Source organism: Rhinolophus hipposideros (assembly GCF_964194185.1).
Source record: "Rhinolophus hipposideros genome assembly, chromosome: 12".
NCBI lineage: Eukaryota > Metazoa > Chordata > Mammalia > Chiroptera > Rhinolophidae > Rhinolophus > Rhinolophus hipposideros.
This window is the reverse complement of record NC_138058.1, coordinates 61,873,981-61,895,220: the sequence shown is the minus strand read 5'-3', so window position 1 is coordinate 61,895,220 and position 21,240 is coordinate 61,873,981. Positions and strand designations below refer to the sequence as shown.

Below are 21,240 nucleotides of genomic sequence, written 5' to 3'. Positions count from 1 at the left end.
GGAATTGTAGTCCCCACGAAACTCCACCGACCGTCAGCCAGCCACAACTTCTCCTTTAAGAGGTTTAGCGTTTCCCCGACTTCTCATTGGTTCTCTTATTCTAAGAAGGAGTACAGGAGCCCTAGAGTCAACACGGTTTCTTAATCCTTTTTTGAGGGGAGGAGGAGTCGGGGATGGGAAGGAGTCGAGGACCTCTTTAAAATATAAAATGTCCTCAGAAAAATGTTCTTATCTGTACACAAAGTATTGTGCATTCAACTGAAGCCACTCCATTGAGCTGTCCCGGTTACACACCCCTGTTCTACACGTACCCCCAAAGTGCCTGCCCAGGGCCGTGGCCCATGCACTAGTGCGTCACTAGGCTTCTTAAGAGCAAGTCCCACTCCTGCGAGACTCCGGGCCACGCCTTGGAGCGGCCCACGGAGAATTTCAGGTCCTGACCCTCATAACACGGTGGATCATCATCTTTCGTGGACAACACAGCCAATCCCCCTTCAGCGATGCCGACAACCTGAAGTCTCCGACCACCTGGGAGAGTTGCGGTAGGGACATGGGACGAACACCTTTAGGGTCCACTCTGGACATCTTTGCTCGACTTTCCTGCCCATGCGTACCTCCCAGGGGCACTTGTCATACCTTCACACGATGCAGGGGAGGATCAGAAAAGAAAAAAAAATGTAAAGAGGAAATTTAAAGTGAATTAAATTCATTCTTCAAGCAAATGCTACTTCCTCCAAAACTCTTTACGGATTCCTGGATCTCTTTTGAGTGGAGGAGGAACTCAAGGCAGTCCGTGCATCCATCCCACACAGAATCACTCCGCGTCGTAACTGTGTCCCTCTCCATCACAGATTTGGTTCCTTGAGGAGAGTGATTGTGTCTTAATTCAATTGGCATCCCCAGGGTGCAGTTCTTCGCCTTGAAGGTGGGAACGCACCTGTGCACGCGGCAGAGCTACCTGGGATGGTGCATAAAGGCTTAGAGGGGGTGGGGTCATCAATGACCCTTTCCTCCCTCCCCCCCCCACCCCCCCATCCCCCAGCTTGCGCCTGCAGGTCTGGGCAGCCCAGCCAAAGCAGGTACCTCTCTGGTGCTGCCATAACGTTCTGAACCCCGTGGCAGCGAGAGCATCTCATTGAAGGCTTGGTTTGGTTGCTGGCCTTCCCCTCGCCTGTGAGACCGCGTGCACTCCCCAGAGCAGATAAATAAGTGTTGCACGGATGGACAGATGGGCGAGTGGGTGCGTGCGCCAGTGTCTGCGTTCCTCGCTCAACATTCGCCCCAATCAGTGGGTCAGTGATCTGCAGCCTGGTCAGGCTCCGGGGCAGCCGCGTCAGGCCAGGGTCCCGCCCCAGGGCCCCGCCCCGCCGCCCCCACCTTTCCGTGCCGCTCCGCCCCGTCGCCCCCTTGCCCGTGGCCCCACCCCGCGCAGGTCCCGACTCCCGCCGCACCTCCTCCGGCTCTGCAGTGGCGGCGGGGAGACGAGTCGGAGCGCCAGCGGGGCCGCGGCCGGAGCCAAACCGGGGTCGCGGCAGAAGAGGGGACCCTCGGAGGCGGGGCCAGGGGGACTGCGATGGGCGTGGAGATCGAGACCATCTCCCCAGGAGACGGTACCGGGCGGCCGAGCCGGGGGAGTGGAGGGGTCTCGGGGGTGGGGAGCACGAGGGGCGGGGGTGTGATTCGGGGGTGGCGCGGAGGGTGCCCGAAGAGGGGGGTGCCTAGGGTGGGGGCGGCGGCAGGACACCCCAGACGGAATCGCTGGAGGTCTAGGAGACGGTCCCCCGCCATCCCCTCCGCGCCGGCTCACCTGGGGGAACGGAGGCGGCGGCCAGGAGGCGGGGGTCTGCGGCTCGCCACCGCCCGGGGGCCGCGGGCTGCCGCTGCGGCGGCTGGAAGCGCTCAGTTATCCGCTACCGCTGACTTCCCAGGGCCGGGTTTTACCTCCGCTTTCTCTGCACTGCTATGTGAGCTCAAGAAACACGGGAAGGACATGCTTTGGGGTCTCTTCCGCTCGGGACAACCCCCTTCTAACGCGCCCCCCGCTAGGCTGGAGGTCGGGCGGCCGCCTGCGGGTGGGATGAGACGCGGTGGGGACCCAGACAGTCTAGGCGAGGAGCTGCGCTCCCCCCGCCTCTGCATCTCGCTTTATCCTCCCCGCCCAACTCATCCTCTGGCCATCCTGTCCACTCCACTCCATGGCTTTCAGTGTCGTCTGCAAACGGAGGGCCTTCGAACTTAAGCCTCCAGCCCAGACCTCTGACCTGAGTTCCGGGTGGTCCATCCTTCCAACTGCTGCTCAACCTCTACCTGGACGTGCCACCGGGACCTCGAAGTCAGCAAGTCCAAACAGAACTCCGTGTTCCCGGTTCCCTGCCTCCGGGACTGGCACCACTCATTTCCCGAGCCAGACACCCCAGGCGTCACCCTTGTATAACTGGGTGTGGGTGTGCAAGGAATAGCTATGTCTTTATTTGTTAAACAGAACTTAATTCAGACTGGAGCCCCTATTTCTGCAGGATTTGACAGGCAAACTCCACGTCAGAGAATACTGTCCCCCCCCCCCCCCCCCCCCCCCCCGGCCTCGCCCCCGGAAATTACTTCCAGACCACTCCTTATAGAAAGGCAGCGGTCCCTGGAAGCCTCAGCACCACACAGGATCATCCGTAGGGTACAGCTCCTTTGCCCACGCTGGCAACCATGGTGCTGGGTCGGGAAACATATCCCTGAGAACTTGTCACCCTCCCAGGGAACCGCCATACAGGTCTGTGGAGGCGGTGGGGGGGAATGGAGATCTCCTCTCCTTTCTCTGGCTCAAAGAAGCCTTTAGAATTTTCTCTCCTATTTTTCCCTCCCTGGCCAGGGACAAGGGGCATTTCCCCTTGAGGAGGATTCGATTTTTAGGGAAAGTCTGGAGGAGTGGTGGCCTTCTGCTTTCAGCCTGGTTTAAACCCCTGAGTCAGGGAAGCACAAAAAGGTCAGACAACTGTGCTGTAACCCAGGAGAGCAATATGCAGATGAATATGTCAACACGTATGCTGCCGTGCTGGGGACACCTGTCTTGGTCAAGCCCCACACCAAGTCCTGTCCAGTCCTGCTGAATCTCTCTAGGCACCATCCCCTGCCTCCGTTCTGGCCCCCATCATCTTCACCTGGATTTCTGCACAGCCTCTAGTCTGCTCTCCCCACCTCACCTTCACTCATATTCACAGCCTGAGGACTCTTTCAAATGCCCTTTTGACCATGTCCCTCCCCAGGCGTCAACTATTTTAATGAGTCTTCCATCTCCTTCTCCAGGCAGATGGTGATGTCACCTATCTCTTAACTTCCACACTACATCCTCATCTCTCACTTCCAGTCCCTACCCCCACTACCAACTTTTTCTTCAGCTTTAGCAAGCTGCCTGTAAGTGGTTAAACACACCAGTCATTCAGCAAATATTTATTGAACATGTACTGTGTGCTGGGCCCTAGGGTTACAGCAGTGAATCAGATAGGGCCCCCACAATGCTTGACTCTAGGCCTTTGCACGTGTCGTTCACTGTTCCCACATTATCTCCCTTTACTTCCTTTGGCAAGCTGCTCATCTTTCAAGACCCTGGTTTCATCATGATCTCCTCTCCTGATGCTGTCCCTGACACCCACAGTTAGTTGCTCCCTCCTGCAGGTTCCCCTGGAGTCCCCTAAGTGTTGGCTCAGTTGTTAGCCCTCCCAAGGCATTGTTGTCCAGCCCTATGGCTTTAGATTCCACCCAGATTTATACCTCCAGTGCAGACTATCTGCCTATCTGCAGAGTAAACTCAGATGTCTAATAGGCATCTCAAGATTGCCACCTGCACAAAGCTGTTCCTTCCATCTCAGGAATTCACTCCACCATCCAACCAGGCACCCAAACTAAAAATCCAGGCATTGTGCTTGATTTCTTCTCTCTCATCCTGGACCCCGTGTCCACTCCATTAGCATACCCTGTCAGCTCCACTTCCAAAATATATCTCCAATCTTGTTTGCTCTCTTCTCTGCTGCCACCACGTTAATTCAAACCATCATTGATTTCCTGTCTGGAATACTGCAACAGGCGCCTGGCTGTCCACCCTCCACACAGCAGCCAGAGTGATTTTATAAAATCTTAATTCAGATTATGTCATTCTCACTTAAAACTCTCCAGTGGCTTCCTATTGCACTTAGAATTAAATCCAGTTCTGGAAAGCCCGGCAGGGTGCTCTTTCCCACTCATCTCCTCTTCCTTCCCTTCTTTCCAGTCACCTGGCCTCCCTTCTAGTCTACAAATGCACTGATCCTTTCCTGCCTCATGGTTTGTGCGCTTGCTGCTCCCTCTTCCTGCAGTGCTTTCCCCAGCATTTTGCATGTTCTTTAAGTCTCAGCTCAAATGAGAAGCCATCCTGGACCACCCTTTCTAAAATGGCTTGTCCCACGGTATCTTTCTTTCCACAATTCATCTTTAGAGAATTTATCATAACCCATAATTATCTTGTTTATTTGAGGATCATTTGTCTCCCTCCATAAGAATGTAAACTCCCAAAGAGCAGGGATTTTGTCTGTATGGTTCACTGCTGTGCCCCTCAAGAAGGCCCAGGCCTTGCACATAGAGGGTATTCCGTAAATATTTGTGAATGCTTGTGTTTATTCATCTTTGATCCCAGACATCACCCTGCATTAGAATCTACCATTTATGTGTGTTTCCCTAACAATGTATGAATTCATACATTGCTCTGTGTTTCTGGCGCATAGTAGGCTGTCAGTGAGTGTTTGTGGAATGAAGGAAAGTAAAAGGAGCAATTAAAGAACAGAAATCAGGAGAGAGTGGAGTCGAGGAACCCAAGGGAATAAAGTTGAAATCAAGTCCAGAGAGGAAGTGACTAATCTGGCTCATACAAGCCATAGAGCTGGAACTAGAGCCATGGGCATCTCCCTGGTATGGAGGGGATGTAGGCCAGGGCTCTTGGTCACAATCACACCTGAATGTCCCAGGTGACTTTTTCTAACACCTTATTCACTTATCTGCCCTCATATCTCCTTGCAGGAAGGACATTTCCCAAGAAGGGCCAGACGTGTGTGGTGCACTACACAGGTAGGCCTTGCTCCCTTAACCTTCATCAGACCTGCTCCTCCCGAGGTAGGTGTTTCCTCTGATCCTCCTCGGCAGAGGTATCTGCTCCCCCAGATCAGGCCCAAAGCCCAAGGCAGCCAAGTCTCCCTGGAACCCAGCTATCCCCCACTTCTCCCAGCCAGCCTTGCGGGAATGAGAAAAGGGGCTTACAAGGTTAACCCCTTCCCACTTATATCAGCAAGAGTCATCGGCAGTGCCAGCCTCTAATGAGTCAAGTCCCTCCATTCCTCTTCCCTCTGTTGTGGGCAGAGTGGAGCCCTGGCCCTCCTGGTTGTGTCTGATACTTGGAAATCCCTTCTTGCAGCTCTGAGAGCCCTGACCCTCCCTGTAGAATCTCTTTTGATCCTCTAGTATTATTAGAGAAGAGGAGGGTGGCTTCCTCAGACCTTCCTTTTTGTTTCAGAAACAGACTATTCCATTCAGCCTACTGTTATCGAGCATCTACTGTGCACAAGATGCCATGCTGGTCACTGGGGGCACAAAGATAACAAAGTATTCCTACCTTATTTGGGGCTGTGGGGGCTTGGGGCAGGCAGACACGTCACCCAGAGGCTCTGGTGCAGTGAGGGTAGGGTGACAGCAGTGCTTGTCTCAGTGCTGTGGGAGCCGGAGGGCCCCGCGTCTCTGCCAGTCCCTCTTGGATGATCTGTATTGGAAGGCCAGGTGGGCTGAGGAATATTCTAGATGGAGTTCCTGAGGACCGCTGGCCGGAAGATCACGAGCAGGTGTTTTCCCCAAAGCGGGGTGAATGCTCTGCCTTGTGACCTGCTTCCTAATGTGGCAACCTGGTGACAGCCACTTAGCAGACAGTGAGGCCAGTTTCAATTCTAGGGCATATTGAGATGGGGCCATTTTTAGCAGTTTGGGCCAGTGTGAAGTGCCAGGTTCATTCTGGGCAGAGTGTGGGTATTTCTCCACTGCTGTGTTGCCAGTCGCTGACGTCAGCTGGCTGGTGCTGTTTTATCTCCCGGTGATGTGGCCTAATTACCTTGAGCCTTCTGGGGCCTCTGACCTGTGTAATTGATTTATCTGTTGTCATGTGGCAGACAGATCTATACTTATCAAGTTACTGAAACCACAATATCCTTTTGCAAAGACTTTGCACAATACATACAAAGAAAAGGCAACGTGCATTAAACACTGACCAGCCCTGAGTGGCTCTGTCTCATCAAACACAACAGGCGACTTTATGGGACTTTTTGCTAAACTTTTTTATTAAATATAAATACAGTAGAGAACTTAAACCTAAGATGTACAGCTCCATGAAATTTTTCAAAGTGATTGCACGTCGGTAACCACCCCCTAGCTTCACATCGACATTTCCAGCATCCCCAGGAGTCTGCCTCTTGCCTTCTCCCAGTCATTACACCTTCGTAAAGATAAGCAGTGTTCTGACTTTTGTCTCCAGGGATTGCTTTTGCCTGTTTTTAAATGTCCTATAAATGGAATCACAGAACATGTACTCTTTTGTGTTTGGCTTATTTCACTCAATATTATGTCTGTGAGATTTATCCAGAGTAGTGTGTTCTTTTTTATTCCTGTACAGTTCATTGTATGACTATAGTACGATGTATCCTTTCTACAGTTGATGAGCATTTGGGTTGTTTATAGTTTTGGGTCATCATGAACAGCGTTGCTTTGCAGTCTTGTAGATGTCTTTTGGTGCACACCTATACACATTTCGGCTGGTAGGTACCGGAAGTGGAATTGCTAGGGCACAGGGTTCTATCTGCTCAGCTTTAGCAGATACGGCAAATAAATAGGTTACTAACGTGCCAGTCTCCACTTCCACCAGCAATGTCGGAGGGTTCCACTTCTCCTTCTTCCTCATCAACACTGGTATTGCCAGTTTTTGTTTTGTTTGGGGCCCACTCTGGGTGTCCAGTGGCATCTCATTGTGGTTTTGACTTGCACTGCCCTGATGACTGACGAAGTTGAGTAGCTTTTCATGTGCCCTTTGGCCATTTGGATCATTTAAAAAACATTTTGTCCATTAAAAAAATAAAATTAGGTTCTTTTTCTCTTGATGTATAACAATTCTTTATGTATTCTGGATATGAGTGTTTTGTTGGTTACACCTAGTTCAAACATCTCCCATGCCATGCCTTGCCTTTTTACTCTTCTATTGGCATATTTTGAACAGAAGGTCTTCATTTTCATTAAGTCCCACATATCAATCTTTTTCCTTTGTAGTTGGTACTTTTTGTGTTCAGTTCAGAAAACTTTGTCTATCCCTACGTTATGAAGATATTCTTCTATTTATTATCTCGTATAAACTTTATTATTTTATCTTTCATATTTAGGTCTCTGATTCATCAGGGATTGATTATTGTGTGTGGGTGAAGTAGGGGTCAATGTTCATTTTCCCCCACATGGATTTGCAGTGGATCCAGCAACACTAATCCAAAACACCATGCTTTATCCTCTGTACTGCAGTGGTACCTTTGTCAAACCCAGTATCATACACACGTGGGTGTTTCTGCATTGCACAGTTTTGGCTGAACATGTAGCAGTAGATAACTGTATATGAATTGAAGTGCATTAAATCATATGAAACCTGAAGAAATTGGGGAATGAGAAAGTCAGTCTTTAAATGGAGTGTGTGAATGTATATGTGTGCCTATCCACATATGTCTGTGTGACTCTGTGTGGATCTGTGTATCTAAGTATTTTGTTAGCATCTGTTTGGCCAGCAGGGTTTTTGTTCAGAGTACGTGTGCCTAAGTGCCTGTGCGTATGCGTGAGTTTGTATATGATCTCCTTAGTATCCATCTGTATAGCTATAGGGTTTCATCCTTTGCCTGATTTAGTACCCAGGGCAAGAGCCCAATTTATCCTACCCAGAAAATAAGTGATGACTGTCCGCTGTATACATGTAAGTCGTAGGAATTAGGAAGAGGAATCACAGATGCCCAGACAATGGCCCAGACCTCCCATGTTCAACATGGCAAGTCCCTGAGAAAGGAAATGATTTGCCTAACTTCACACAAGGAGTTAGTGCCAGAGTGAAGGCAGAATCTTATTTTACTGTAAGACCCGGTCTTATATGAATTTTTGCTCCAAAAGACGCATTAGAGCTGATGGTCCGGCTAGGTCTTGTTTTCAGGGAAATATGGTAGGAAAGCAGCTCTTGGGCCTCAGGCAGCTGGACTGAGACAACACACGTACATCAGGGATGACCAGGCATCTACAGCTGGAGGGAAGCCCCAACTGCTGAAGACAGCAATCATGTGCGGTATTCCGGGCTCAAACAGCCTTGTTTGCATGGGGTCTGGAGGCCGCCACTGATGGGCTGAGTCACCTCCCACTGTTCCTTTGGGTTTTGCATGTTGGGGGAATCTTGGGAAAACCAGGTGAGGATTCAACCAGAAGAGAGAATGCCTGTGGAAACATCTTCAGGATGAGGAAGTGGCCCCAAAATAGTTGTAAAGTGCAACTATTTGAGAAAAGTGTGACCAGAAGAAGACAGGGGAGGGGAAAGGGCAGGAAGGGGAGAACAGAGGGCTGGCAACAGCCAGATCTTGAAGCCCCTGTATGCCATGTAGGCATTTAGGTTTTGCCATGCGGAAGCTACTGAAGTGTGGTAAGCAAGGGAGTAATATCAGATGTGTATTAAAAAAGGAGAAAACAGGTGATCCCCAACATATAGAGGAGTTGGTGATAAGCTATACGTTGGGTAAGACAGAAGGAAGAGTCCAGGTTTCTTGTTTGGGCAACAGGACAGACGGGGAAGATGGGAAGAGGTTTGTGCAGAATAGGAATTCCTTCTTTGACATTTGAAACCTGAGTTGACTCACGAGCACAGCTCTTTTCCACTTTATTCTTGCTTTCCTAGGAATGCTCCAAAATGGGAAGAAATTTGATTCCTCCAGAGACAGAAACAAACCTTTCAAGTTCAGAATTGGCAAACAGGAAGTCATCAAGGGTTTTGAAGAGGGCGCAGCCCAGGTAGGATGAGGACCCTGGGTGAGGGCGATCTGAGGCGACGGGCGTCTGGGCTTGGCAGTCTGCCCCCCCACCGCCACACACCACTACTGCTTTGCCTCTGCTGCCAGGGCTGGCAATGCCGTCTAGTTTCAGTTCTGGCTTTGTGTCCCCACCCTGTGTGTTGCTAGCATGACTCCTTTGTCACTGGGGGTTCTCATCCCAAGCATATCCCCCAGGCTTGCTCACTATTAGCTGCGGAGGCCTGTGAGCTACCAGCTGTCCAGGACTGAGGCAGAAGAACAGTGCGGGGGGTGGGCCAAGTTTTAAATTTTTTTTAACTTAAAAAATTTAGATTTGCAAAAATATTGCAGAAATACTAGAGTTGCCATATGCTCTTTACCTACCTCCCCCAAATGTTAACATGTGACATAATCATGATCAAAACCAGGATATTAACATTGATACAATACTATTAACCAATCTATTCAAATTTTCGAGTCAGTTATTCAATTTTTTTTTTTTTTAAGTTATCCAAAATTTTAAATCTCTTTTTTCAAATTTCACCAGCTGTTTCCCCAATGCCCAGCCAGGTCTTGGTGACCAGTCAAGAGTCCTTGTTCAAGCTCTCTTCCTCTGTCGGTGGTCAGATGACACTCCCTGAGAGCAGTTCTCTTACTCGCCTCCATCTGGCTGTGGCCTCTAACCTCTCACCTCTCTGATGAACTGGTTCTGTCACCTACTTGAGTGTGCGTGTGCCCTTTTATACCATCTATAGGTTTCTTAGGAAGAGAGTGAGGAACAATTATGGACAAATAGAAGTGTCCGGGTCATACACTAACCAGCAATGTTTGTGGATGAATTCGAGATTACTTTGTGGAAGTGACCGTCCCCCAGTCAAGTTTCTGCTATTCTGAGGCAGAATCTGCACGTGTTACAGCTCGTAGCACAACTTCATTGTGCCACGTATAAGAAATTCATCTCAGATCTTCAGTTACTATGAGGATGGTTTGGGAAAATGCCATAGTTACCTTACTTTTTTCTTTTAAATCAAGCTGGGTCCTCTTTCTCCTCTCCCCATCTGCCCCCATCCCTGCTAGATGAGCTTGGGGCAGAGGGCGAAGCTGACCTGCACCCCCGATGTGGCGTACGGAGCCACGGGCCACCCCGGTGTCATCCCAGCCAATGCCACCCTCATCTTTGACGTGGAGCTGCTCAACTTAGAGTGAAGGCAGGAAGGAAGTCGAGATGACCGGACAAGGCCGCTGCCCACCCTCCTGGCCTGCCCCGCCACTGGGATGGCTCCGCCTGCTCGGGGCTCCTGATCAGTGTGCTTACCTCACTGCCCCACGGCACGGTCCCTTCTCTCTGCCTAAGTCACTCTGTATGTGTTCATCATTGTTCACGCATATCTTTGCTTGAGGACACTTCGGTTGCGCAGATGGAAGCATTTCAGGTTGTGCATTTTGCGTGATGCATGTAGTAGGCATTCCTGAACACAGAACACAGATTTCTTGTTTGCACAATCTACACTGCCTTACCTTCACCTAAGCCAGACACACAAGGTGCTCAGACATGAAATGTACGTGGTGTACACAGAGGGACTTGAGCCAGTTACCTTCGCTGTCACTTTCTCTTAGAAATTGTTGGCTGCTGACTTCCAAGATGTCCTCTTTGGAAATGATATGTAAAATAAAGGCTCTGTGCTTGACAAAGTCCTGTCCATCCTTATTGTAGGTAGGAAGGGCTTGAAGGGCCACATAAGCCAGTTGCTCTATGGGAAAAAGAGTGGAAAGGAGCCTTCCAAGTAGCCAGAAGAGCGATAATAAATGTAACAGCTACAAGGTATTGTACATGCTGGGCCTTATTCTATAGATTTTTATACAAAATTACCACCAATCCTTTAAGAAGCCCTATATAGTAGGTATTACTTGCCACACATCTCACATGCTCAGAATTCTCCCCTGACTAACTAAAAGGAATATATTGTGTTCAAATCCTGTAGCTTAGCAATCAAATGTGGGGTTTGAGCACTTTGTGATCTTACAATCTCTACTTGTTTGGACTGACAGGGATCTGCTCTCCTCACCTGGATGGAAAAGAACACTGTGCGTATGAACAAATGAAGGTATGGTAGGCCTGGGAGCCATGCACTAACTCGCACTGGGACGTCATTTTGAAAAGAATGTGATTCTGAACTTGTTTTCACATTAACTGCTGCATTTCATCTAGATTTGCTCTTATCCTGGGGAATCACTTCTGAGAAGAATGCATCACTCTGAACTTGTTTCTACTGTTGAATTTCATTGACATTTACAGTAAATCATGGGAATTCCCAGTTAGGTTTTAAAACCATCCCACTTATTGGGGTGGGTTGTGTGTTCATCAGAAAAGCCTAGGACAATGTGGCTAAGAGAGTTTTCTTTTAGCTGGCCTAGATGAGAAAAGCTTTTAGCCAGTCAGGGTTATTCTGTCAGCGATGGCTTGAAGTTGCTAAGATTGAGGAGGGGCCTGTAACGGTACTGTTAGTTTCCTTCATAGACTCACTGATTCATGTTACATGATGTCATACATATGATATGAGGCCACGTCATCTTGGCTACTTCAGCTATCCCTTTTGTCTCCAGGAAGTCATGGTGTATTCCTCTGCTGAGGATTGAGGAGTTAAGAGGCAGTGCTTTAAGATGGAGAGACTAATGAGAAAGGGGCTGCCTTGGCTTTAATCACCCAGTCCCTGGGCTCACTTCTGCTGTGCGACTAGACCAGCCAGAGGGTGCTGCCCTCACTCCTTTCTGGGGTGTTCCCTTCAGAATGTCTTAGCTCCCAGCTTTCCTTAATGACACAAATGTCTATGACAATTTATCAGAACTCAGCCTGTACAAAAGACATCTCATGTTATCCACTGTGACACCAACAGGACAACTAAAGATGGCACCAAGGACCGCTGCAGGTATCCATTGTGGAGTCATATAAAAGATCTTAAGAGTATTTATAGCCCAGGTGGTAAAAGGAGACAGCCAGCAGGAGAACCAAAGCAAACCAAAAAATGCAAATACCTACTCGCTAGCACCTGGAGAGGATATGCTAGGCTTTGCAGACCCTGCTTTACTGGAGCTCTTAAGACAATGCAGAAAATCATGACTCAAAATGCTGACAAGTTTGGACATTGTCCTGTGAGAGCCACTGAAAGTTGTTAAGCAGGAGAGTGATGATGAGATCTATGTCATTTCAGTCATTTTCAAACTTTCAGTCAATACACGCTCTAGTCATAGAAAATCTTTCTTAGAAACTCAAAATTTAACATACAAGAATGTAAAGCAGCTCTGGCACAGATGTATGCACATACATGTGCATGGAAACAATCAACCCTTGCACGCTTAAAAGCAGTTTGAAAAAACTGAGCCTTAGATACCCAATACAGAGAACCAACTGTAACCATAGCCTCAACACCTAGGCCCACACTGTCCTGGCAGACTAGGTACTCAATTGTCCACTGAATTCAAGTTCTTACAACTTAACAGGGACAGGCTACAAAAGTGTCAAACAGAGGAAATTTTTAAAACTCTTTAACTTTAGGTCGTGAAATTCAGCTAACGGATACATTAATCCAAATGATGGACCGGCCATAACTGTCAATAATAGGAATTTCGCCTTGTTATTACCTTAAGACAGCTATATTACAGGCAAGCCGATCTGCCACTTAGATAAACCACATTGGAAGTCTAATTTGTTTTCCCCTCACAAAAGTTTTTTAGAAAATTCTTTTTACGTTTGTAAATACCAAAAGGCACATCACGCACTACAAAAGTTAATGAGGAATTCACAAAAGCACGCACAAGAAAATTACAACTATGGTTCCTTTGTCATCTGCCTGTGCTTCTTAAAAATGACTCTTTCTAATTCTTTTACAGTGCTTTCAAAAAGCACTCAGACATAATAAAACACTTATTTCTTCATTTTCAATAGTAGGCTTTGATAAGACAGTACAAGAAGTATAAAATAGCCCATTTTCTTAAAGTAATGATAGATTTCAAAGCTAAATGCATTTAAAAATAGATACTCTTTGACCATTTAAATGATTCAGTCCTTGTACTCTTCAAGTTGGTTTTGAGTTATAGTTGTATATAAAACCATTAGTCCATATTTTTCCATTTGGTCCATGCCTAAACTATAAAAAGAAAATTAAAGCTATCTCCTCCAAGCTGCCAAGCTATGATGAATGTGGTAATAATCATACTATTTCCATACCATGGGAGCTCATGATTATAAGACTAAGCATTAAGTATTTTACTTATGGCAAAGATACACTGTGAACTAAGGTCCAAAAATATACAAACACTCGTTAACTAAACGGAAAGACTACATAAATACAATCATAGACATGTAACAACCAACACCACTACCCACATCAGATTTCTAACAATGTGCTGTCATCTAAATGGCCATTTCTGGAATAGACCTCTAAGGACAAGGGTACCCACACTGACAAGGGTGTTTGTTAATTGTAAAGCAAGTATTATTCAAATGTACTAGCGTGGTTAATAACTGGTTGATGTTACAGCATCTTTTAATATAAGCATTTTATTCATTTATCCAACAGTGAACTCTGGTTTCTTTATCTGCAAAAATGACATCTGCAAAACCTACCTTCACTAAGTTGTTATGAAGATTTTCATTATTAATAGACACTCAATAATGATAACACTCTAACAAGTTCCCCTGATGGCTAAGCACTGGATGGACACTGGAGGCATTCAGAACACAAAAAGGTCCCTGCTCTCAAGAAGCTCAGTCTCTAGGACCACCTACCACCAAACAATTCCTGATAAGGTTCAACTGCTGTTTTTTTTCTAGTATCAAACAGGAAGGGAAAGTTCAAGAGAAAACACGTTTTACAAAAAAGCTACAAGTTTACTAACAATATATTCTAACATGTATCAAAGTTTCAAGCAGGTTATTGCTACAAGTTTACTAACAATATATTCTAACATGTATCAAAGTTTCAAGCAGGTTATTGTGAATCTGGAATAAGAAACCACAATATTCAGTATTAATTAAAAACTGGAAAAGGGTGGTGGTGAGTCACAGGTTTCAGTCCAAAATGCAAATGCAGAAAATGTTTACTTTGGTGGATCTGTGTTGATGCCGTATTTCTCCTTGAGAAGCTTCAACTGTTCTTCCTTCTTCTTTGTGTCCATCTTCTGAAATGCCTGAAAATGTGGTAAGCACCAAAATCAACAGTTACCAATCTACAGTCAAATGAATTTCACTAACAGCACTAGCCAGAAAAGAACTCAGAGTATACATCTCTTCATCGGTACAGTTCTGCACTAATTCTTACATGCGCTCCCCACTCAATAAGCACCATTGCTATACTTACCCTGTTGGCATTATAGTACAAAACCACAAGGTATCTGTTACAAACATTGAATCCCGACAAGTGATCACAAGCGTTCTTGGCATCAAAGATGTCTTCATAGACCACATAAGCTGTTCCTCTAGTTTCAGGTGTATTCCCCCTGCAGAGATGAATCAGACTTAATTAAATACACATTTACCTGAAAACCATTAGGAGAAATAAACATTCTGGATAGGTATGCTGGATAAGCCTGCAATTTCCTGAATTAGATAATTTTTGTTTTTATTTTCAGTAAAATAGCTCTAGGTTGAACTTATTGTAATGCAGAATCAGCTCCCGGCAGGTGAACACAGGAGATGTTGAGGCCGAAAAGGAAAAACAACGGAGCCATGGATAGGGGGTTCGTACCACTATAGTCTATTCTCGATGGTGGCTGGTCGAGACACAAGAAGCGAATATCTGCCAGTCCCCCAACAAGGGGTCTTCCTGCACCACAGTCCCGTTGGTGTCCAGGCGAGACACAGGAAGTAGGATCCACACGATCTGCACTACCTGCAATCTGCGCTTGCTAAGGTAGCCACAGGAGCTACAAAACAGTAGTGGCTAATGGCCAACTGGTTACAGCTGAGGGCCACCTAACAAACTAGCCAGCACCTTTCCATGTGAGGCAGAGAGCCTGCACACTGCTCTCCTGGGACTCCGTCCCAACACTTGTATCAAGAATACTCAAACAGCTATTAAAGCAACAACAGCAAAGAACTAGCTTGAAATTTTGTCACCATCTTCATGTTCTAGTCTTTCCAACTTTTCATACTAAGACCCAATTTTTGCCTTATACCGGAAAGTACAGTACTGAGTGATAGCTCCTGCTAGTCAGGAATGTCTAGAACGGGATTTTGTAACAGAACCAATACTTTATCACACTATCTCCTAGAAATTGGTCCCTTATCGCTAAAGATTTAGATCCTCCCACCATGACTGAATTATAATTTCAATTCTTAAAGATGATCTCTATCAATGTAGGAAATACATTTGTGGGCAATATTTTACGAAGGTTTATCAAATCCATAAAAATAAAACCTACTTTGTGTCTGTGGGTGGTGGGTGGGAGCGAAGCTCCTACCAAGAAGATGGAAAAACTCTAAACGAGATACATAGGTATAAGAAAACAGTCAACCATCATCCTTTATGGCCAGAAAACGATGTCTGCCAATGTAGTGAGTTAATGTAGTTTCTTCCACTTAGAAAAATCTTTGCCTTTTAAAAATGAAATACAGTCAGCCCTTTACATTCTTTTTTAATACAATCGGCACTGTCATGAATTAAAATGCCCTTTGGCTGGGGAAAGGGCTGGGCGTCTGCAGAAACTGGGGTGGAAGTATGCTTGTGGCTAGGGTTACCTGCGGACCGGAGCAGAATGCTGGAAGGCAGCTGGAAGGAAAAACTGCACCTTGCTCACCGATACAGGGCTGTAGGTGTTCCTTGCCACTTCCTCTCCTCTCCTCACCTCACCTCACCAGTTTCAGTCAAGGGAGGAAGTACTGTAGGGAAGTGTGAGGAGAAACAAACTGCAGGCAGCAGATGGCCATGTGCTCGTTAGCGGGGACAGTGGGCAGAGAGCCTACTCAGCTTACGCTCTGGTGTGATAAAAAGAGACCCCTGCTTCCATCTGTGTTCCAGCCACCAATGCAACTGTGGAATATGGGTTAAGACGTGGGCTGCCATAGCCCCAGCATACGGTCAAGGAAAGGGAGCGGGCCATGGGAAGCGAAGGGATGAGACTACAGTCCCAGGCCTCAGTCAGAGCTTGTGCTTCCTGTAAAGGGTGTGGGACAGGCAGAGTGCAGGGATGGTTGGAGGGTGCCGGTGTCACTGAATGTTCTCTGTCAGCTTGCATGGGCCTGATGAGGGATTTTATAATAAATACTCTTTACTCTCTGGGAAGTCTAACAATGTTCGGACTTTTGTCTTTTAATCGTTTTCAAGAATGCATCAAGTATGAAAGCGGGGGACTTCCCCACTCCCAAAACCTACCTAAGTCTACCTAATTTTACCTTTGGAATAATACATAAAAAAACTTACATTCCTTAAAGGCAAACATGGTTTTGTATTTCATTTTACTCCCACAGTGCTATGTATACTGCAAGTGCTAATAAGCAAGTGCTAACAGGCATTCTCTCACACATCCTTTCTCCAGGAAGCTAACAAAACAAAAGCATCTCCCTTTCTTTCTCTTACATATTCTTAGGAAGAACAGGGATAGACACTACCCCATGGCAAGAGACTCTCTCCATTTCAAGTGTCCCAGCCCTAATTATCAACCCATTATCTTGAGAAATCCATTGTAATTTTAATTTTTGAAAAAACGTTCTTGGGCTATTATACTATGTTAGGTACTAAGCCAACATTATTTTCTTGATTGGTGGTAAAAGCTTAGAGCATAAATAAGAAAATCTAATCATGTAACTCAAGCTCTCTGAGCTCCAGTTGCTTCATGTGTCAAATAATGACATCAGACTCTATGACCTGCTCTATCTTACGTGTGGTTTTAATAATCAAAAGAGGAAACAAGTGTGAAAGGGCTTTAAAAAGTCCAAAGCACCAAGTGTCTGCTACATGCCAGGTAAGGTGACCAATCATTTCTGATTGCTCAAGACCGTCCAGGTTTTAGCATTGGAAGTCCACGTCCCAGAAAACCCCTGGGTCCTGGGTAAACTGGGAAGGTCGGTCACTCAGTGCTAGGTGCCAAGTATGCCATAAAACATGAGCTCAGCAATGGGACAGAAAAACACCTGTTTCTTGATCTATGATTTAGACGCAAGTTCTTGCACACCAAACTTTTCTCTTAACTTTGCTAATGTAACCATCTCTTAATTGTGTACTATCAATAAAATCTGTATACCTTCATAAATTAATCACAGCCACACTATGGTTTTGTATTATTATTCACTTACTTATAGAGGGTGGTTAACATGTATCAGGCACGACAAGAGTTGTCAACACAAAGTGAAAAGAATAATGGTACCTGCCCTGGAGGAGGAGCTCACAAGCTGGCAGGACAGACAAGTAAGAAGAAACAGCAAAGCCACGTGTTAACTAAGGAAGGTGCTACAGGAGCAAGAGAAGGAATTACTCAACGACAAAGTGCTGTCATAAGCACTATCAATTTGATCCTCCCTAAAATTCTTTTAAGTGAGGTCAGGAAAACTGTATTTCACATATAGTTGAAGCTTACAGGGGTGAAGTATTTTGCCCAGTTTCACAAGACTAGCAAGTGCCCAGTTACTATTTGAACCTAGATCTTACAACCACTTCAGTAAATTTAGTACGCTGCCTCCATGTTAAGAGCTGAAAAGGCACCATCTGTCCAGATTATTTTGCATGTGAGGAAACAGAAAACCAAAAAAGGAGGGCAACCTGTCTAGGGTCACATGGGTAGTATCAGGGCCGAAAGCAGAACCTTGTCTCCTAATCCTCAAGTCAGGGGAGCTTCTGGGCACCATTCTGTCATGTCTAGAACAGGGTTTCTTAACCTAGAATCCATGTCCCCACTGAAATCATATGTAAAATATGTGTTTTCTTCTGTGAAAAGGGTCCAACGCTTTTATCAAATATTCACCAAATATTCAAAGGACTGAGACCTCCTAAAAAAGGACAGCTGGTCTATACGACCTCCTTTTCATCCCTATTTGAGTACCAACGATGACGTATTTGTAGCTCTTGGTTCCCAGAGGGATAGCAATCATTTAAAAGGAAAAGCCGAGAAAGAGCTCTCGGGTCACAAAAGATAATGTATTAAGAAAGAGATATTCCAACTGAAAATAAAAACCTTAGAAATCCTCTCCGATGGACTCTTAGGTAATCAGCACATTTATACTAGTTGCTGGCTTTCATGGAGCTGGACCACGGGTCTCAGATGGTATTTGTACTTTACAAAAAAGTCTCATCTCCCTGATTTCAATCTATTAGTCTCTAAACTCTCAGTTAGGCCTTGCTGTCAGCTATAATTCCAAGATTATAGATTATGCAATCGTTTTCTTTAAATGACATTTCAAAAAGCTCAGTAAGACTCACACTCTAATTTGACGAATAGGTCCGTATTTCCCAAATATATCATACATTTCTTCAGCTGTGATTTTGTAGGGCAAATTTCTTATATACAAAATTCGATTTACTTCAGGTGGAAGTCGAATCTAAAATGAGAAATATGTATTATCATTATAATCAGGAGAAAGAGGGCTACAGTTTAAAAAAATTCTTATAATAAATTATCATAATAAAAAAAGATATGTTAAAAAAAAGCCAAGAACAAGAATTATAATCTAATATTACTAAAAATGGCATGCTTTTTGGAAAAGCAACTGGACAATGGTTTTAGGTAAGACTATTCGTAGGAACTAATAAGGGGCTTTCTGTTACTACATTGAAACAAGATTTCCAATCTCATTAAAAAGTCCTTGATGCTTCACACACATGTGGGGAAGAATGAAGAGAACCGTTCCGTTTGCCAGACAATAAAACTCTCACTGATGACCCTTTCTCTGATCTTCTCAGGAACTTGTTACAACAACAATCTCTTCTCTCTTTTGAATTTACAGGCTTTCCCTCACCATTGGTGTCTTTTATTCCTCAGGTGAGCAGTTGCTTATGTACTGCCAATTATTACACAAAATACTTATTTTTTTTAATTAAATTTATTGGGGTGACAATTGTTAGTAAATTTACATAGATTTCAGGTATACAATTCTGAATTACATCGTCTATAAATCCCATTGTGTGTTCACCACCCAGAGTCAGTTCTCCTTCCATCACCATATATTTGATCCCCTTTACCCTCACCACCCACCCCCCACCCCCACAAAATACTTATTTAGATGCCTTTTCATTCAACAAATACTTACTGAGCACTTCTTTATGTACATGCCAGTCTAGATAGTATTAGGATTACAGTGAAGGAAAAACAAACCAAGGTTTCTGCTTTTACTTATTATTCTTATGTTGCTCTTTTTTTCCCTTTTAGTCAAACCTCTGGAAAGAGGGTATACACTCACTGCCTCAAATGCGTTATTTCACTGACACTCACCAGCCTACCACAATCTAGCTTCCACCCCAGCACTCTGATGACAAAGTGCTTTTACACACTAAGACATTTCACTTGCAGTGTTCAATTCTTATTGTACTTAACTTCTCCGAGCCTCTGACATTGTTGACTATTACCTTCTTGACACTCTTATTTCCTTGGCTTTCTCCTAATTTTAAGGCTAGGTCTTCTCAGTCTTCTTTGCCATTATAATATGCTCTTCCACAGAATTTTATCTTTAGACTTCTTTTTTTGACCCTTTGTATCCTTTCCTTAATTCTATGCACTCTTTGGTCTCTTAACCACATACATAGTTTCCACACTGAGTTGATGACTTTCAAATAGGTATCTCCCATTTAGAGTTCACTCTTGTGCTCCTTCTCTTCCCTGCCCATCCTAGGAAATGACCTTGGCTCCTACTTAGGGCAGAAAATAGCTATGATCAAATGGTAAGTACCTCATATTACTAAACCCACCAATCTACATTCATAGGAGTACATATGCACCCACTTTCCCTTTCTACTCTATGCCTCCGCTACTCCAACCACTCCTGAACTTAACCCATCTTTCTCCTGTATCATCGGTTTCTCCCACTTACTGAGTTACTGCCATTGGGATACACATACACCTAGTATCACGCATCTTAAAAAAAGAAAAAAGTCAACTATCGTCCAATTTCTCTTCTCCCTACTTACATGAAAACTCATGGAAAAGAGAAGTCTCCAGATTCTCCACTTCCACCTTCTTTTCATCCCACCACAACCAAGTTTTCATCCACTGAAATGATTTCATTGAGGTTACCAAAGGTCTTCATCTCACCATGTCCAATTGTCTGTCTTCATCTTACTGTACCTCTCAGCATCTTAGAGTTGACCACTCTCTTTCTTGAGACCATTTTTTTAATGGTTTCCACAACACCTCACTCTCTAACAGAAGAACATGAGCATAGGGCTTTTTGTTTTGCTCATACTACTGTAACTCCAATACCTAGACTAGTGTCCGGCACGTACGGTAGTAGGTGTTCAGTAAGTATAACTGATGAATTGTTTCCTATCTCAAGACTAGTACACAGTAGGCTCTTGGTGCTTGACTATTATTTACTGGGGACTCATCCGTGCTACTGACTTTTAGGCCGAGGAGACCCTGACGCCAGGTTCCAGATGCTGATGAAGCAACCACGGCTGTAGGGTCAAGGCTGTCACTGACGCTAGGATAAGAGACTGAAGGAACTCTCCAAAGGCGCGGGGGCGGACACGTGATTCAAAAAGCATACTCCTAAGGGCCGGCCTGGACGAAATCTCTGACAGGACAGCACCTTCTGGGCTCCCCCACCCTGGGGACGGAGGAGGACCAAGAGTGCTCTGATCCACGCCGCTGAGCAAGGCCAGCAGCGAAGTGCCTCCTTCCTCGGCAGAAGTCCCCGATACTCACGTTCGCTCTCTTGGCCGCTTGCATCGCCATCTTCGCGGGCTGATGAGGTTACCGCAGCTAATACTGAAAATCCTCCGCTCTCCCCGGAGCTCGCTCAGTTTCAGCGCAACAGGGCGTCAAAAGCAGGACAACAACCAGGCTCCGCCGGAAGCGGCTACAACACGCCAGAATACCGCCGTCTCACGTAGAGACGTGCTGACGTACATCCCCTTTCGAAAAGACTCCGGGGCAAAACGAGCCTGAGTTAGTTATGAGGCCGGAAGGTTAAAAGGCGAATGTCCAACACGCTTCCGGGCGCTGGACCGAAAGGGGCGGGGCATCG

At 45.6% G+C, this 21,240-nt stretch overlaps 2 protein-coding genes across 4 annotated transcripts; one reads left to right on the top strand and one right to left on the bottom strand.

Annotated features, from left to right (window-relative positions):
- The first annotated feature begins 1,424 nt into the window (after positions 1-1,424).
- Positions 1,425-13,644, top strand: FKBP1B (FKBP prolyl isomerase 1B). Of its 2 annotated transcripts, none has more exons than XM_081069466.1 (4): positions 1,425-1,610; positions 5,038-5,085; positions 8,960-9,072; positions 10,149-13,644. In XM_081069466.1, exons 1-4 carry the CDS (start codon positions 1,574-1,576, stop codon positions 10,275-10,277), a joined length of 327 nt encoding a protein of 108 aa, XP_080925592.1. In that variant the 5' UTR covers positions 1,425-1,573; the 3' UTR covers positions 10,278-13,644. The 2 variants fall into 2 exon arrangements, with proteins under 2 accessions (XP_080925592.1, XP_080925593.1); XM_081069467.1 differs by having other exon boundaries at positions 10,104-10,760.
- On the bottom strand, positions 6,314-21,222 carry SF3B6 (splicing factor 3b subunit 6). 2 transcript variants are annotated; one of them, XR_013994671.1, is made up of 7 exons: positions 20,919-21,104; positions 18,482-18,600; positions 14,429-14,567; positions 14,173-14,258; positions 10,667-10,822; positions 10,387-10,540; positions 6,314-7,681 (listed from the first exon to the last, which is right to left on the bottom strand). XR_013994671.1 is itself a non-coding variant. In XM_081069465.1 (4 exons), exons 1-4 carry the CDS (start codon positions 20,946-20,948, stop codon positions 14,169-14,171), a joined length of 378 nt encoding a protein of 125 aa, XP_080925591.1. In that variant the 5' UTR covers positions 20,949-21,222; the 3' UTR covers positions 13,939-14,168. The 2 variants fall into 2 exon arrangements, 1 of the variants encoding a protein (XP_080925591.1); XM_081069465.1 differs by lacking the exons at positions 6,314-7,681; positions 10,387-10,540; positions 10,667-10,822 and having other exon boundaries at positions 13,939-14,258; positions 20,919-21,222.
- Between the last annotated feature and the right edge of the window lie 18 nt (positions 21,223-21,240).